Source organism: Cydia amplana, chromosome 7 (assembly GCF_948474715.1).
Source record: "Cydia amplana chromosome 7, ilCydAmpl1.1, whole genome shotgun sequence".
In the NCBI taxonomy this organism is placed as follows: Eukaryota; Metazoa; Arthropoda; class Insecta; order Lepidoptera; family Tortricidae; genus Cydia; species Cydia amplana.
This window is the reverse complement of record NC_086075.1, coordinates 16,665,512-16,684,993: the sequence shown is the minus strand read 5'-3', so window position 1 is coordinate 16,684,993 and position 19,482 is coordinate 16,665,512. Positions and strand designations below refer to the sequence as shown.

General features: G+C 39.5%; 2 protein-coding genes across 2 annotated transcripts in view; one reads left to right on the top strand and one right to left on the bottom strand.

The window, feature by feature from the left end:
- LOC134649606 (ATP-dependent (S)-NAD(P)H-hydrate dehydratase) overlaps window positions 1-19,482 on the top strand; it is a 395,537-nt gene that overhangs the window by 200,755 nt on the left and 175,300 nt on the right. The window lies entirely within an intron of this gene.
- LOC134649502 (uncharacterized protein K02A2.6-like) lies at window positions 15,171-18,032 on the bottom strand. The gene is made up of 2 exons (XM_063504259.1): window positions 17,828-18,032; window positions 15,171-17,411 (listed from the first exon to the last, which is right to left on the bottom strand). Exons 1-2 carry the CDS (start codon window positions 17,890-17,892, stop codon window positions 15,500-15,502), a joined length of 1,977 nt encoding a protein of 658 aa, XP_063360329.1. The 5' UTR covers window positions 17,893-18,032; the 3' UTR covers window positions 15,171-15,499.

Sequence of the window (19,482 nt, the reverse complement as noted above, 5' to 3'; positions counted from 1 at the left end):
GGTGAGAGAGCTTTTGAGATCATTTTAGCATTCATTGTTCGGATTGTTCCTATTCTTACATTTCTCCAGAATGCTTTGTTATTTAAAATGTTTATAAAGTAAACGTACTGGTGCTCGACGCGGTCCCATTACATATCATCTTGAAACATAAGTCATTGTCAATAGAGGTGACAGCAGATTGTCATCTATTAAGCATTGCACGTCGAACACTAGTACCTTACCATCTAAAGTGGTTACTACTGCTAAATAGGCCCTCTGTATCTACTTCCTTTGAACTTTCACATGCTTTCACTAACCAAAACATAAAAATTGTACGTGGCAGGTTGTAACAGGTTTTGTCACTTTTGTTGAGCTGCAGACTATCGGTGGTGTTTCTCAGGGTTCGTAGGTTCGACGCTATGCTGTCACACAACCCGTCTGTGAAATTCCTTAAGAAATATACTTACTAAACGTATCTATAACTATGTATGGGCGCCAGCACGCTGTACAGCGTACAAAAAAAAAGGTTAAGCTAGAATGAGATAAAGTAAACTATTTCTTTGAGCTTGAGACAGTTATGTATTCTAAAAAAAACTATCAGTTAGTACAAGTAGGTAGTACAGAGGATGACCTTACGCTATTATTATGTATCTAAGCTTAATACTATTACAGTAGACTGGTTATGCAGTCTACATTAAAGTCTATCAATTTCTAAACACTGAAGTATGCACCGAGCATTCAAAGTCTATAGAGAGGCCACTGTCGTGTTTGTTAAAGTTTTAAAATTAACTGAGAGATTAGATTGGACCACACCTGAGTCACGTGTCTGTAGCAGAAGGCAGTGGAGCCGTAGCCACGCTGTTCCAGTGGCGTGCCGAGGATGCAGCCAAAAGTCGCGGTGACACGCGACGAAACCGTCGGCGCGCGTCCAGTTGGCTGACTCCCCAGTCACACCAACGTCGCGGTGAGCAGCATGGACCACGAGCCCAAGGCTACAGCGGCATCCAGCATTGACACGTGCCCGGAGAAAGAGTAAGCGTGCCCAAGTAACGGAGTGGACCGATGGGTGGATGGGTAGATAGGTAGAGGGATGGGTAGACCGGCATCAAGGCTAAAGAAAAGAATTATCATAAGAAACATGTCACACCTTGACTATGCATGTGCATTTCCTGCCATATCCTACAGAAATAAACCCAGCAATAATTAAAACTCCCATCTTACTCCAAGAATTTAGAGGAAAACTTACAATCTGCCACGTGGTCATTTGCCACATATGTACAAAGACGGAAAAAAAAGGAAAACTACACTTTCTACAATAAATATGCGAATTCTTACCCGGATTTTCATTGAAACTGTCGATACTAAAATCCCGACATATGTAAGAATGAGTTTTTAATTTGGCTTTCCTAAGGAATGACGGTACACGACGCCATGTGTGTGCTGTAACAAAAGGAATGGAAAATCAGTAACGTTGCAGAGACCGAATTACATTCTTGTAACACTAAACTTTCGAGTTGCTACTTACCTTGCTACAAGAAGTGTGGGTGCATGTTTTAAGGGATGCCTCCCAAGACGAATTGACTCAATGACCACGACGCTGTTCGCTCACATGCCGCCGGATCTCAAGTGATGAGAGGATCGCGTTCGACAATCGATTTCCTTTCATTCTTTTTTTTTAAAGCTTGCGTCTATGACGCGGAGTCGAGAAATTTTGCCATGTAGCAAGCGATGTCCCAAACAATATTTGAAAACAACAAATTAAAGACTAATTATATTGCGTTAATATTTTCGAACTATTAAACCTAAATATTTAAACTCTAAAGAAGATATCTAAAGTTAAAATAATAACCATAAACAATATAGAAATATAGTTGACTTTCACTTGATCGAGTATCTCTGGATGCCAACAGATGGCGTTAAAATTAATCCGTGACGACAGCTATTCCGCCACTAGATGTCGATAGGAGTATCATAACGTGGTCAATATTACCATAGAATTTTGAACCGTTACATTACCACCTAACTTAGATAAAAAAAAAATGTTTAACTTACATTTTTTTTTAATGCCCTACTAACTATATTCACCATGCCATGAGGCATATGCAACGCTAACTATCAAGTTAAAATATGTTTATACCTAACATGCAAGAAACTATTGACTAATGAGAAGATTGGGAGAGTAAATCTCGGCGGTGCAGCGAGCGAAGAAAATTCTAAGCGGGGTGCACGTCCGAGCTTTGCCTACACCACAACCACTAAAAGCTAAGAGTTGACTGCAGGAACACCACAGTGGGGCGTACAGACAGGAAGAAAACAAAATTTCGACCCTTGTCGACTTCATGGAGATGTGCATCAGAATAACACGAACTCCCCATGCACGGACCGCAAGCGAGAATCCAATGCATGAAATAAAGTAGACCGCGACTTAGCAGTCAAACCCGTTCCTAATTAAAATAAACTACAAAATATTCTAAGTGTCGGAACCGGTGATACATTTTTCCCCTATCTCCCCTTTTGTACCAAATGTGTAGAAACACACTGAAGACTTCCGTCCCCTATCAGAGATACAAAGAGAAGTATTCAGAGTCAAGTATTTTATCATGAAATAAAGTTACGTAAGTATTTGTCCTTCAGAATTTGTCCCAACAGAAGTGGAAACAATATCCCCGTACACTGTTCATAGAGAGAGAAAACAGTGCACAACAAGCAGAACGTACCTACTCAGAAATCTTCAATTTCCAATTAAAGTTTAAAGTCATCACAAAAAAATTAGAGTTGTAAAAGAGCTGAGCACCAAATTGCCTCAGTCTCCCCTTTTCTAGTGTCAAAATGTGTAAGAACACACCATGAAATTATTTTCATAATATAAAACACAAGAATAACCTTGATCACAGATGCAATTAGGTTTTTACGTGAAACGGAACGCATATAGCTTGACGTATAGGCTTCCCATTCCAAAAGGTCATAAGCGCCAAAAGAAACGAAAATGAAGGTTATATATAAGTGCGTAATGAAAAATTTCGCTCCAGATGGGACCGAAATTTCCTCCAATGTTCAAGGGAACATGGATAAACACATCACTGCACTTATAACCACCATTTTCACTTCACAAAGCACTTTATCACATCACTTTATTAAATGAACAACTGACCTTCAATTCAAGACTCAAGAATCCAGGAAATCAGCTGACGCCTCAAGCATCAAAAGACGAAGTCATATCCGAATCTCTTCAACAACGAAACATCGATGTCAAAAAGCAATAGTTACAAGCCAGCAGTATACTTCCTAACTGAAACCAGCCATAGAAGAGTTCAAAGTGAAATCCAACATAACAAAAACACTTTATTGAGTTATGGGGAATAAAAAAGTCAAGTCCTAGATATGTTTTGTTTTGTAAACAGTGGGCTCCATGCCAAACTATTCAAACATATAGTGATATTAAAGTAACTAAATAACCTGCATTGTTGTTTTGTTTACAACCATGTTCATGGAACATTTAGATAGCAAAGTTATAAAGTTTAGTGAGACCTAACCTAACAGTATTCTAAGTAAATATAGTAGGTATTTACAAGAGTAAGTAGGTATTTGTACTTTGCAGAGAGGCAATAGTACAGCGTTCATTTTAGAACAGAGAGAAATACCTATGCAATATTCCTTTGTTGAATATCGCTTAAAATAAAAGAGATAAGTTTCTTAAGAGAATAACTACACCTATAATTAATATTTAAGTTGTCTTGTTTACAGTATACCAACGGCTTAGAAAAATATGGTAAAATTATAACATACCTATTAAAGTAAGATAAAATAATGTCTAAAGCTAAAAGTAGGTAGTGATGGGTAGGACATCAATTTAAAATGAGTTTGTATGAGTACCTCATTTACTAAAATGAGGTGTTACAATGTCTTACTTCAAATGAGGTGAGGTACTAGCATATTTTCAGCGTCGACTATTCCATTCATTCCAACGGCGACAAAAATATTTAATGTATATACATATTTATGTATTCATCACTTCCTTTATAAATAAATAAATAGTAACATTTAATTGGAGTGCAATTCTGGAGGTTAAGAATAGAACTTTTAGGAGAAAGATAATTTTAGAATCAAGTAAAATGAATAGAGGAGTGAAGTAAGACATTTTTGCGGTGCGAAGTACTGCGACAAATTAACAAAATGAGTGGTACAAATGAGGTGCCTCACGAGTGAGCGACTCAACACTAAAAGTAGGTACCGTCAGTGTGACTAAGTACAGTATGTTCTTCTTTAGAACACAGAAGAGATGAGTAACGTTTTTTTTTTTTTGTAAACATTACTTCTAGTAAGAAAAAAAACTAAGTTTCATTAACCTAACTATTAGTAAGTAAGTTAAGAGTATCAAGAAAAGTAAGGCGGTAATGGAAATTACTTTAAGAACTAAGTTTCCTTAATAAAAAAATATAATTAAGTAGGTATTTGCATAAATGACTACAGTAGGTACTAGCAAATGGCTTGGTACAGAGTTCTTATGTTAGAACATAGAAAGTAGCTTCACTTTCAGTAAGTATTGGTAATAAAAATAGAACGCTTTAGCCCTAAATTGCAAGGCCTATAAAGCAATAAATAAATAAATATAAGAATAGTTATAGTGAGACAGAGCGAACTAACTTTGACCTTCGAGTGGAGATGACCTGTGCAGAGAAGACCAGAGACGGCTGCGAGACAACGATGAGAGGTATAACCCACCAACGACTTCTGCAGACCTGAAATTTACCAGCGACCAACAAACTTGAGGAAAAAAAGAAGCAGGTTAATTTTAGTGTTGTCGCTTGGTGCATTTTGAAAAAAATAATGTTTTTAAGTTTTACTTAACAGTGGTCTCTTTTTACATAAAAAAATAGTGCATCTTTGAGCAAACAGTAAGTAGTTATTTATATAAGTCTGTCTTACATACAGAGTTATTATTAAATCATTGAGATAAAATTTAGGTACAGATTGGTACAGAGTAGTCAATGTTTAGAGTTTCATAATCAAAATTTAAAGAAAAAATACAGTTTCTTGTTTTTAGCAAAAAGTATCACAATTTATAAAGTTGTAGTATTAGAAAATAGCTTTATCAGCTTTTAATATATTATGTTGACATACATAGTCAAAGGTCAAAGTATTAAATAAGTTGTAGGCAAGCAAGCAGAACAAACCATGGCGTCTTAAACTAAAATTGAAGATGTGCACAGTGCATTAGTGAGCTCAAAAAAATAGCAAAAAAAAAGGATTTCTTTCAGAATCCACAGACTGCGACAGCAATATAAAAAGCGAAAGCGTAGCCCCACGTTGGGCGCCAAAATTGTAACAGGTTTTGTCACTTTTGTTGAGCTGCAGACTATCGGTGGTGTTTCTCAGGGTTCGTAGGTTCGACGCTATGCTGTCACACAACCCGTCTGTGAAATTCCTTAAGAAATATACTTACTAAACGTATCTATAACTATGTATGGGCGCCAGCACGCTGTACAGCGTACAAAAAAAAAGGTTAAGCTAGAATGAGATAAAGTAAACTATTTCTTTGAGCTTGAGACAGTTATGTATTCTAAAAAAAACTATCAGTTAGTACAAGTAGGTAGTACAGAGGATGACCTTACGCTATTATTATGTATCTAAGCTTAATACTATTACAGTAGACTGGTTATGCAGTCTACATTAAAGTCTATCAATTTCTAAACACTGAAGTATGCACCGAGCATTCAAAGTCTATAGAGAGGCCACTGTCGTGTTTGTTAAAGTTTTAAAATTAACTGAGAGATTAGATTGGACCACACCTGAGTCACGTGTCTGTAGCAGAAGGCAGTGGAGCCGTAGCCACGCTGTTCCAGTGGCGTGCCGAGGATGCAGCCAAAAGTCGCGGTGACACGCGACGAAACCGTCGGCGCGCGTCCAGTTGGCTGACTCCCCAGTCACACCAACGTCGCGGTGAGCAGCATGGACCACGAGCCCAAGGCTACAGCGGCATCCAGCATTGACACGTGCCCGGAGAAAGAGTAAGCGTGCCCAAGTAACGGAGTGGACCGATGGGTGGATGGGTAGATAGGTAGAGGGATGGGTAGACCGGCATCAAGGCTAAAGAAAAGAATTATCATAAGAAACATGTCACACCTTGACTATGCATGTGCATTTCCTGCCATATCCTACAGAAATAAACCCAGCAATAATTAAAACTCCCATCTTACTCCAAGAATTTAGAGGAAAACTTACAATCTGCCACGTGGTCATTTGCCACATATGTACAAAGACGGAAAAAAAAGGAAAACTACACTTTCTACAATAAATATGCGAATTCTTACCCGGATTTTCATTGAAACTGTCGATACTAAAATCCCGACATATGTAAGAATGAGTTTTTAATTTGGCTTTCCTAAGGAATGACGGTACACGACGCCATGTGTGTGCTGTAACAAAAGGAATGGAAAATCAGTAACGTTGCAGAGACCGAATTACATTCTTGTAACACTAAACTTTCGAGTTGCTACTTACCTTGCTACAAGAAGTGTGGGTGCATGTTTTAAGGGATGCCTCCCAAGACGAATTGACTCAATGACCACGACGCTGTTCGCTCACATGCCGCCGGATCTCAAGTGATGAGAGGATCGCGTTCGACAATCGATTTCCTTTCATTCTTTTTTTTAAAGCTTGCGTCTATGACGCGGAGTCGAGAAATTTTGCCATGTAGCAAGCGATGTCCCAAACAATATTTGAAAACAACAAATTAAAGACTAATTATATTGCGTTAATATTTTCGAACTATTAAACCTAAATATTTAAACTCTAAAGAAGATATCTAAAGTTAAAATAATAACCATAAACAATATAGAAATATAGTTGACTTTCACTTGATCGAGTATCTCTGGATGCCAACAGATGGCGTTAAAATTAATCCGTGACGACAGCTATTCAGCCACTAGATGTCGATAGGAGTATCATAACGTGGTCAATATTACCATAGAATTTTGAACCGTTACAAGGTCAACCAAAGAAATAATGTTTGAACTAGGTATACACATGTACTCATAAAAACTAACTGTATAAGACTTCACAAAATTATATTTTTGGACACCCTTTTCTATTTTCAGCCAATAATAAGCTCACCGCTTGTTTACTTAACTCGTCATTTAGCGGCACAAAGACGCGGCGCGGCGCAAGCGAGGCCGATTCTGATTTATCAATTTGTTGAGTTGTGTTTATTAATATTTCACGTGCCTCAGTAAGTGCGAGCGAGATGAGACGACTCTGCATTTCGCGAGGATCATAAGTGTAAGCACGCTGATGACACGATTTTGACTAATACGAGGGCTATGGAACCCACGTCCCACGCACCGAGCGGGTACGCTTGACGCTGACGTCGACTGCCATTTGTTTTATCTAATGCAGCGCGTTAGGGTAACGTTCCATTTCTGACCGCAGCTGCACTACTGGTACTGAACGCGTCGCTGTTAGAGTCAATTTCCACAGTAAAATGAACAGTAGTGCAGCTGCGGTTGGAAATGGACCTTAATAGGCGTCAGCGTCGAGCGTGCACTTTTGGGGCGTTCGTTTTGTGGCTTCAGGCTTGGCTTGGTTGCCTGAGATGCCTAATGAACCGACTCAGTCGTGTCAAAACATTTTTTTAAATTAGAATCGGCCTCCAGTGTTTATCATTGCATGAAGAATGTTTGCAGTTTGCCGTGGGCGCTGCTTCCGGCAACCGGCGCCGACGCTTACCTCGCCCCAGGATTAAATATGACATACGGAGATACGCCACTGTTCAAACAATTTAGTTTGTAAAACCCAAATCACCGTTATATTAATACTTGTATGGACCTCGGAATATATAATACTGTAGGTTAATCTCGAAAAAATGATTTCGTAGATACCTATCTTACTGGCTAACCCTCTTATTTATAAGATTTAAAATATTAATCCTTATTTATTTTTTTAAGAGATGCCTAAACATTATTAGTTTGAAATTTTTATATGCCTATTTTATGCCAACATTTATGTCAAAGTTATAATTATGTTTCTTGTAGTTGTAGTTGTGTTTGTACTAAGATGGTATAAATCCCATATGAATTTGTAGTTTTTTTTATAGTTGGTAATTTTAAGATTTATCGTCATTTTTCTCCCATTAAACACAACACATATCTTATATATCTACTAACATTGTTATTGTATATGATCATAATTTGTCTAATTTCTCTATTTAATCTATGCCTCAGTCTGAGCGCCATTCATAGCGAACATCAGCACCCGCCTTGACATAACGCAGCTTTATGGTACTCGTCGCAGCAAAAAGCGTTTGATTGATTTTAGATAGGGCAGTCATTGGTAAGGAATCACGATAAATCTAAATATTATGCGACTTGGGTTAAGTAAGGAAAAACTATGCATTGCTTTCGTTGTGAATGGTGACCATACTTTTCAGTATTTTTATTTATTTATTTGTGCTGCTGTGCTCATCTTTTATTTTTGTCTGAATGAACTCATATTTTGGGCAAATTTTGATTGTATACATATCAAGAAGGTGTCCAGTTATTGGAAAGTGGCCAGTCATAGACGATTTATTCTACGCTTTATTGGAATAAGAAAAAAACATACTTAGTTTTGTTTCATTGGGCAAATTCTGCATACATTACAATAATTAATTAAATTATTAATATAGTTTATTAGATTGTACAACAGAACTTAATCGCGTATCTAAGTTTTTAAGATTTACCTCCGACGTTTCGACGGACGGCGTTGTCCCCGTGGTCTCGGAGAAGAAAATCGTGAAAAAAAAATCGTGAAAATCGGTGTAAAAATCGTGAAAGTTTAAATCAGTATTAATATAGTTTGTCAAAGGACTCTCATGTAAAACATAGACAGAGAGAATCATACTATATTTGTCTTACACTAGTACTGGCACCCAAAAGAAAAGGACGAGTATAGTTTTCCTGGTTCTTACTGACTGACAAAATGGTTTGACCAACCATATACAATGTTTATTATGTGGTGGTACTATGAGACCATAAAATCCTGCTTGAGATTTTTGAGTAAAAGTTGTGTTTACCAACAAATTTCCAAGTAACCTCACAAACCGTGCCCGTGCGATTCCGGCGTTTCACTTTGCCTATACCATGGATGGTAGGATCCTAATAGATGTGGTATACGCGTGCGGCCGTGAGGGACAAAACATAGGCAATGCGACACTATGATTGGTCGAATTTATTTGTTGCCCACCATAATCCATACTAATTTATGGTGGGGAATAAAAAAACCGGCCAAGTGCGAGTCGGACTCGCGCACGGAGGGTTCCGCACCATCAACAAAACGGACGGACGGACGGACAGCGAAGTCTTAGAAATAGGGTCCCGTTTTTTACCCTTTGGGTACGGAACCCTAAAAATGTGACACTGTGACAAGGACTAACAATAATAGCGATTTCGCTGCTACTCCTATTTTCATTCTCATTTCCCCCAGCCCTCATGCCTGATCCAGTTAAAATTCTAGATTCATGGCCTATACGCCGCGACACCAAAGTTGCCCATTAACTGACGTTGACAATACTTAATTTATGTTCGTCCTTTGTTACGGTGCCGTGCTCAAAGGACTACAACGTCGCGAGTTCAAAGAGTAGCGAGTAGATGCTTTATATGTATAACGTAGTTTTATGCTATTATATTAATGACGGAAGGAACGACCGAGCATCGTATCGATAATGGTGAGTCTTGCTGAGAGGTTTTATGTAAACACAGAATTTTCTGAAAAAGTAGCTACAAAAGTAAACAGTCACGGTTGAATATTACCTATATTTTTTACAAAGTAAAAACAGTGTAAAAGACTGGAAATTATGTAGGTAGCTAAAAACCGTATAAAACAATTAATAATGAAAACAGTTACTTTATTAATTCTTTTATTGCTCTTGATAATATACGTCTAGGGCAATGATAAAGTATTTCTTAGCTTTAATTTACCAGTTCATTTACCACTTAAATGCTGGGAGCAATGCAGTGCGAGTAGTGCGACGTTGCTATGACAAAATCGATGTTGCTGCCCGGATTTTTGCCTTTTGTGGCAGCAATGGAGTCGGCAGTGATGTCTCGCTGCAATACTGGTGCAGTAATGCTGGTGTACTTACTCTGAATCCGAACGGTACCTTTAGTCTGCTCGAACTTGTTACATCGGTAAGTTTGCTTGCGTGTTCATAATAACTTGAGGTACGTGTTATGTGAAGGATACAGCTTGCATTCAGTGAGTATAGGTAATAAATAGAGGTGTTTGGCTTCTGGCGAGTTGTCAAGCTTTCCGTTTCGAACTCAAAAAATGTTACGGTGGACATGAAAAAAGTTTCTTGAGGTGATATCACGGTTATGATCTCACCATCCTCCATTTTGCGACTCACGCTTATTATGTCAAAATATATTCCTGGATTATACAGGGTGATTCATGAGATGTGAGCAGGATTAAGCCTACACAATCAGTAAATGTAATAGGATCGTTCACCACAATATTTAAGTAAAACAATCACGCTTTTTTTCTGTTGTTATACTTTTTGGTAAGGACAAATTTAATTATTTACAATCATGGATACCCTACAACTTTTAATTAACAAAGATAAAACCTTTTTAACCGTTATGACAGTACTTTGAGTATGAAGGAAATAAAATGTCACACTTGAGTGAGATACGATTTTTCAAAAGTAACCAGACTCCGATGACATTCAATTTGGCACTTGTCATGGATAAAACCAAGAGGGTGACCATAAATGTCGTAAATAAATTAAAACTTTTTTTATACAGTATAAAATAAATTAAAGTTAATCTCACAAATACTGGTACGAAGCAGTTGTTTATAACTTACTGTATGCGTAGGCTTGATCCTGCTCACGTCTCCTGAATCACCCTGTATACCAACTTATTGGGACATACTCATATTTATCTCAGAAAAATATGCCACCGATGAGACAAAATAAAATAGTCAATAGTCAACAGTCAAAATATACTTTATTCATGTAGCCCTAGCAACAAGCACTTATTATTCCATAATAATATTGGATTATTATACAAATCAAATTTAACACAAATTTAAGAATTTCACAAAAGGATCGTCAAACATGAAAAATAAATTGTATAAAAAATACTAGTCTAGAATGTTTCTAGAATAAAATCTAAATGTCAAATAAGCAAATAAAAAACACAAAAGAAGTACAAACATCGGAATATTCGGAATATCAATTTCCTCATCATTAATCAAATATACCTAATAAATAAATAATCATTTCGAATAACAATTAATCCCACGTTGTTTTATCATTCATGTAGTCTTGTGTGAAAAAGAAACTTAAGCTAACATCTATATTGAAAACATGTGCGTCAAGAGAATATGGGGAGAATTTAAACGTAACTAACAAAATACATTTAAATTCGTAAATTCTGTGCGAAGGCAACATTGAATTAAAGGGTCCTGGTCTCCGCATTAAAACAACTCACTTACAACTGATATTAAATTTATTTTATATTCTCCAAACTGCTCCCATTTTTTACATCTTGACAACTTCATCATTCCCTTTTGTTTTTTATTCTATTGTTTCCTATTTCTATCGTAGACAAAATAAAAAACCTAAAGGGTTTTAATAACTTGTGTTTTGGTTCTGAACAAATTCCCCATCTTACAACTTCAATCTACTTAAATATTAACGACTCCCTGCTCTTAAAAACCTTGCATCTTAATATACAAGGAGAAAATACCGTTAAAAATTAAAATGATTTAAGCTGCGTTCCGATCCCTTTCCTTTGAATGGCATACAGGACAGTAGGCAGTCATAAAATTTGCCTTTTAATTGGGAGACTTTTCCGGGTCATAATAGCACGGGCCTGTATTATTCACTGTGTTGTGCCGTGTTGGCGAAATGGCAACGGACGAACGGGAAAATTACCTTTGAAGTGCCTACATAACATCAACAGCTATAAAACAGTTTGTAGGTACAGTCCGCTGCTGAGATAACTGACTCCCCTGCATAGAAATTTGTTTAGGGGGTCAACTATGTCTGCAGATGACTGTATATTTAATTTTGTTAAGTAGATATTGAAGATATATATAGTTTTTTTAAATTATTTTATCTATTTTTTTTTTTTTTTTTTTTATTATTTTATCTATTATATTATTTTATCTATTTTATCTAAACTGGACATTCAGTTGGTAAATTATAAGTTACTTATATTTAATTTTATTCTATAATGTTTTTAAAAGGTAAAATCATTACATTTTTACATCCGAAAATCAATTTCATGCAGAGCCTTAAACAAGTATAATAGTTACTCATAATAACTCTTTATCAACTTCCTCTGTTAAATTGTAGACTTATAAAGGAAATGCTCTCTCCATATATAACAGTAACAAACTTATTCATATTCCAAACTCAAAGATAAAGTATTTAAATAAGGAAGGAATTTCATCTCAAAAAGGCTCTCAACTGTTTTTACAGAGATCGAGAATAAAGTAGGTAAGGATTAATTTCAACGCGAAACTTTCGCATTCCCAGACACGACGAAGTTTTGACTCCAGGAGGTCCACAGATAATAGTCGAGTAGCAAGTTTAATTACTTCCCGTTTTGAGACGACCGCTGACACCGGTCTGATGCCCTAACATAGACAACTTCCCAAAGACTCAGCATTAAAGCTTCTATAGACGTGGTAACAAATGGCATGCGATTTTAGAAAATTGCTGGCTAAGTAGGAGCAATGAATTCAATCGATCGACCTAATGCCGCTGTAGGCGTATAATACCTATATCAAATCACATGCGATTTCCTGCGACTTTTGGAAAGGCCATAAATGTAAGAAGCCGTTCGGAAAGAGAGGAGTCGTGGAATGTTTTGGGCCCCATACATTCCACGACTCTTTTCTTTCCGCACAGACTCTATCACTTAATATTTTGCTGAATTTTCATCTATATGAGGTAGATTTCAAATCACAAACACGTTCACATAACCCAGTAGCATCATACTTTTTATTACCAACTGCAAAACCCATAAACTATACTTATATTGTTAATTGTAATTGTAAGTAGTACGTACCTAAATCAACGTCATAATAGCGCCTATAATGCAGCGGCAAACGTCACTCATTTTAACATGAAAATTGACAGATATAGCGGCGGCAACAACGACGACGCAACAGTAATGCAACTTCAATTGGCATCCGAATCCGAACGTCACCTGCGCGCGTCGCCCTTCATTTTGCAATTTCTTTGATCGTAATTATGTAGTAACTTACGGAAATTATCTGTGTAGTAATCGCGAGTTTTACGTGCTCCGTCTAACGAGTAAGTGCTCCTTGTGCCGTATCCAGCCGCAGGCCGGCTGGCTGCTTCTGAGGAATCTTATTAGACTAGCCTAAACGGTACAGTGCAACTTGTACAGAGAAACCCTTAGCCGAAATTAGAACTGTAGATCAATCTGAGCCGTATTAAGCGTTAAATTCTCTATGGGATATATACTATTGCTACTTATGATATGTCTCTTTATAAAGAAAAATAAAATTAGACTGTGACGATAGGTATTTTTGAACGAGAACTATAGATATATGGGCATTTCTATTTAAATTTGTAACTTGCATTTTAGATTATAAAAAAAAAACTATTTTTACTCCAAAATTTCATAATATCTACAAATGTTTTGTCCGTTTTGTTACGGTCATAGAAGGTTGTATGAAAACCGTAACCAAACGGACCAAAAATGTTGGGGACACTCTGGGGATTCTCAGTAGCTCGTGATTCTAAGTAGGAATGATATAAAAATTCCCAATTCTAACACAAACATTTTTGGTACAACTTTAAATATAAATGCTCAATTTAGAAAAGTGGGTATTGCAAGATAGCATATACTTATGGCGCGTTGTTTCATACACAAGTTTTGATGTTGACTGTACGGCACGTCGGAATGTTTGATCAAATCGCATAACTTCAGTCATAAGTTATCAACTATTTATATTAAATCCACTTGTATTCTTAATCTTGCTTTGTAGATGTATGTTAGTCATTTTGTAATTGTATCATCATCACTAGCCTATTTGAATACGTTACAAGAGAGGTTTGGAAAATAGTTCCCACGATAGGTAGCTAAATACGTATTTGGGACCACACACAAACCTGTACACACTTTTTTGTACAAACTGTAAGAACCTTATGCCGTAATCTCTTAAGAAGATCAAGCAAGAATCAAATCTTGAATAAAAACCTAGCTTTAAAGTATGTAAAGTAAATAAAATGTAAATATGTAGATATATTAAAACGGGTTAAACGTATTTTAAGTCAAAGATTGCTCAACATTATGAAATCCAGGAACATAGGAATTAGGAAGTCTAGGTATCAGCAGTACAAACACTATATGCGATTCATAGGAGGTTTAATTCAAGACTGACAAACTACAACTACCCTATACCTAAGTAACATAATCTAGGTGTACCCACATAGTATATACCAATATACATATATCACACCTCCCTTCTTAATCTCTAAACCTTAAAATAATGTATAAGAAATAATAAAGAATGAATTTATTTTGAGACAGCTTTTTATCGTAAGCAAATCTATATCTAATTGTAAACACCTTATTTTACAAACTATTATCTATGCTCCTCTCACATAAATTTAACCCATAGATATTAATCTATCTCTAGCTTACGGATTCGGTTCGGTAAAGGCCTGAGGTTCAGCGGGGATCGCCGCTGTGGCGGAGGAGACGGGCGTGGGGGAGGCACACAAGCCACATTTGTCTCACTAGTTTCATTACTTGTTACTTCTTCCTTTTGGGAAAGCTGCGAGTTTGCCTCGCCCACTTCCGTCTGCTGGCTGGAGCGTGCGACGTCGTCCCCAGCCCCTGGCGACCGCTCGGTAGTCTCGTTGAGCTCTTCGGGGCAAGGTACAGTCGATAATCTAGATCTCCGTCTGATTTGATCAACATGCCTAAGAACCGATCTACCGCTTCCGCTATCTAAGGTGTATCTCCGCGAACCTTCGGCCCCCAGCACAGTACCTCTAACCCATTTATCGTTACCGGTATAATCGCGAGCCCAAACCGCGTCCCCAGGACGGAAGTGACGTTGCGTACCGCCTGCGTTTTCGACCTGCCGCTGCTGAGCCGCACTAACCCGTTTCTCCAACGCACTCTCGCTGCGAAGCAAATCTAACCGTGAACGTAACGACCTCCGCTGTAAAAGCAAGGCCGGACTCTCCCCTGTTGTGCTATGTATGCTATTCCTGTATGCCATGAGATAAGTCTGCAGTGCCGCGTCGACATCGGTACGCTCTCTAATAGCCTTGCTAAGCGCACGTTTACATAATTTGACAGCATTTTCCGCGGCCCCGTTCGATGCTGGATGGTATATTGGAGAGAAAGACTGTTTTATGCCATTAGCTGCAAGGAAATGTTTGAATTCATTACTTGTGAACGGCGGACCTTGGTCCGATACTAATTCTCTTGGCAACCCAAAACGCGCGAAAGTTGCTCTTAATTCTTTAATTACTGCCCCTGCGTTCGTCCTAGACATTTCGAATATTTCCAGCCACTTTGAACTCGAATCTATTAGTACTAAGAACGTTTTTTCCCTGAAATGGACCCAAAAAGTCTATGTGTAGCCTACTCCAGACGTGGGTTGAGTATGGCCAAGGGCTTGGAGGTGCATGCGCCGGCGCCGGCGCCTCCGCGGCACATGTCTCACACTGCCTACACTGTGCTTCCACATCGGCGTCAATATTGGGCCACCACACGTAACTACGGGCTAAGGCCTTAGTCTTTACTATGCCCATATGACTAATGTGAAGCTGCTTGAGAACTGCTTCCCTCAAAATTGCTGGTACCACCACCCGGTAACCCCACATTAAGCAGCCTCGGTCTACATACATCTCGTTGCGCCTTAATAGGAAAGGTTTGATCTCTTCCTCTTGACACGATGTCGGCCAGCCCGACTGCACATAAGCCAACACCCTACTTAAAGTTACGTCACGTGACGTAGCCGACTTAACTTGCTCGTTAGTTACAGGTAAAAAATCTTCCACAAAATTAAGGTAAGTCACCTCATGATTTTGTTTCTGATCTTGACCTCCTTGCGGCAGCCTCGATAACGCATCAGCACAGTTTTTACTTGAAGGTACGTATTCAATATCGTAATTATATCCTGACAACAAAATCGCCCAGCGCTGCAAACGGGACGCCGCCATCACCGGAATGCCTACTTTATCACCAAAGATGTATGTGAGCGGCTTGTGATCTGTCCTCAATATAAATTTACGACCGTATAAATATTGGTGAAATTTCCGTATACCGTACACTAAGGCTAGCGCTTCCCTATCAATCTGCGCGTACGCACGCTCGGCCGAGGTAAGAGTACGCGACGCGTAAGCCACCGGTCGCTCGCCCTCTGGCGTGAGGTGTGATATAACACAACCTATCCCCACCCCGGATGCGTCTGATGTCAGAACTAACGGCAGAGAACCCGAATAGTGCACCAAAACTTCACTCGAAGTCAACACTTGTTTGACCTTGACGAACGCCTCCTGACAACTCGCGCTCCAAACAAATTTGGTTCCGGCCTTTAACAAATTATACAATGGTGTAAGCAACGTACTAACGTTTTTTATAAACTTCGCGTAATACATTATCATACCCACGAACGCTCGAACCTCCGACACGTTGCTGGGTGCCGGGGTATTCACGATGGCCCTAATCTTATCCGGACACGTGTGGACACCCTCCTTGCTAATGACATGCCCCAAATAATTGATCGATTCTTCAAAGAACGCGCACTTATCTTTTCTGACCCGCAAACCATGTGCCTGCAATCGCTCAAATACTTTATATAAGTTGTCGACGTGGGCTTCCGTATTACTACCCGTAATAATGACGTCATCCAGAAATACGCCCACGTGCGGCAGGTCAGCAAATAATTGTTCTAGATGTCTTTGGAATACGCCGGGGCTAGATGACAGGCCGTACACTAAGCGGTTGTACATAAATAACCCCTTGTGAGTATTTATTACCGTATATTTTCTAGATTCATCGAGCTCAAACTGTGCGTAGGCCTGCGAAAGATCAATCTTGCTGAAACGCTCCCCCCCATGTAAACGTGCCAATAAATCCTCCACCCTAGGTAGCGGATAACGGTCAACCTCTAAAACCCGGTTCAAAGTCATTTTAAAATCAGCGCAGATACGTATGTTACCGTCTTTTTTAACGACCGGCACGATAGGCGTGGCCCAGTCGGAGCGGTCGACGGGGGTGAGCACGCCGTCGCGCACCAGCTGCTCCAGCGCGCGCTCCACCGGCTCGCGCAGCGCGTACGCCAGGGGGCGCGCGCGCAGGAACACAGGCCGGGCATCCGCACGCAGGTGGATGCTGACCTTGCCGCCGGTGAACCGCCCCAGGCCGTCCGCAAACACTTCAGAGAATCTGGAACTGAAAGCACTATAATTAAACTGATTGTTAATTACATTATTTACCTCACAGTATTCCGTCACGGGAATTAAGTCTCTAATTATATTTAATTCATATAACCATTGTCGACCGAGCAACTTACTTTTGCCGTTTCGTATTACAAACAAATCCAAGTGCTTTTCTATACCCCTAAAACGCACTAACGGTCTTATCAGCCCTACCGGCTTAACCCACTCGCCCGTATAGTAACGCAAATATAAATTACATTTAATTAAATCTAACTTGCTAAATACAGCCAAATACATTTTTTCACTTATACATGAAACGGCACTGCCCGTGTCACACTCCATATCCATATCTGTACCTTGTACGTTTAATTTTAACATAATCGGTTTATATGCTAAAGCGGATAATTGATTTAAAGCCACAATAATTACCTCGTCACTGTCTTCACTGCACGCATTTTCCTCATACAAGACGGTGTCGGCAATGGCATGAACATCGTGATGCTCCGTCATATTGGGACACATACGCTTTAAATGCCCCTGTCTATTGCATACCCTGCATACATAACGAGCAAATTGGCATCCCGCCTTGTCGTGTGCCCCGCCGCACGCGCTGCACTGCTGGGCGCCGCGCGCCGGGCCCCTGCCTCGGCCGCCGCCGCCGCTGCTGCCAGCGCGGCCTTCACGGCCCGCGCGAGTTGCCGCCCGGCCCGCTCGCTGTCCCGCCTGGCCTCCCGCCCAGCGCGGTGTCATCGCTTTGCACTCCACTGTGCCTGCTCCACTCGACGGTCCCGCGCGACCCTCCACGAGAGCCGAGTCTTTTTCCGCCGCCTCCATACTAACCGCCAATTTATACGCTTTTGCAAAGTCCAAAGACTCCTCCGTAAATAACCGTTGGCGTATAGTCTCACTCTGTAGTCCACAAACCAGCTGGTCACGCAAACTGTCCTCTAACCAAGTTGTAAATTCACAGTCTTTTGACATTTGCTTTAACACGGCCACATACTCCGAAATAGACTCGTTCGCACTCTGCTTCCTATGCCTGAATTTAAAACGTTCAGCTAAAATACTTGGCTTAGGCTGTAAATGTTTTTCGAGTATAGACGTCACTTCTGCAAACGTTTTGGTAGATGGTTTGATGGGCGTGCATAAATTCACTAAAAGTTCGTAACACTCAGCTCCCATCACCGTAATTAACGTTGGCACATACATTGTTTGATCAATTTTATTCACTAAAAAGTATTGTTCTAAGCGATCTACATACAGCCTCCAATTATCCGTTCCCATTTTAAATTCCGGTATTTTACCGACCGCCATTGTTCGACCCGATGCCGTCGTCTCAGTCATTACAAAAAAATAACTCGCGTTATCAGTTCACTCGCGCACAACTATGCGTAGTTATAATCACACCCGTAACGGAGGTGGGTCCAGATTGTCTCGTCGCCACTATGAAATCCAGGAACATAGGAATTAGGAAGTCTAGGTATCAGCAGTACAAACACTATATGCGATTCATAGGAGGTTTAATTCAAGACTGACAAACTACAACTACCCTATACCTAAGTAACATAATCTAGGTGTACCCACATAGTATATACCAATATACATATATCACAAACATGTTTCACTCCATAATGAGTGGCTTCAACAGGAGCGCGCGTTGGCGGACCAACGCAGACACCTCGCTCCCGCTCCCGTTAAAGCCCGTCGTTATGGAGTGAAGCATGTCGAGCAATCTTCGAGGTAACGCGTGAGTGACCCGTTTTAAAATGGGTGTTTAATATGTCTGTGTCTTAAGGAAGTTTTGTTATTAAAATGTAAATATGGATTTAGTCACCTTGTTCGAAGTAAAACGAAATTCGGAGCACATGTTTGGAAGTGCAGCGTGTCCGTGAATCGGGCAGCAGAAGTAGCCCCTCGGCGCGACGTGGCCTTAAGTGCTTGTCTCGAACATTTAACGGAAGAGCGGAACAGCGATTCCTATTATTCGGCCATTTTTAGTAAGTAGGTAAGGCAGCTGGGTGTTTTCAGTCACTTTGAGGACCTACCTCCCACCTAGTCATGTTCTTTTAATTTTAATCAAACTT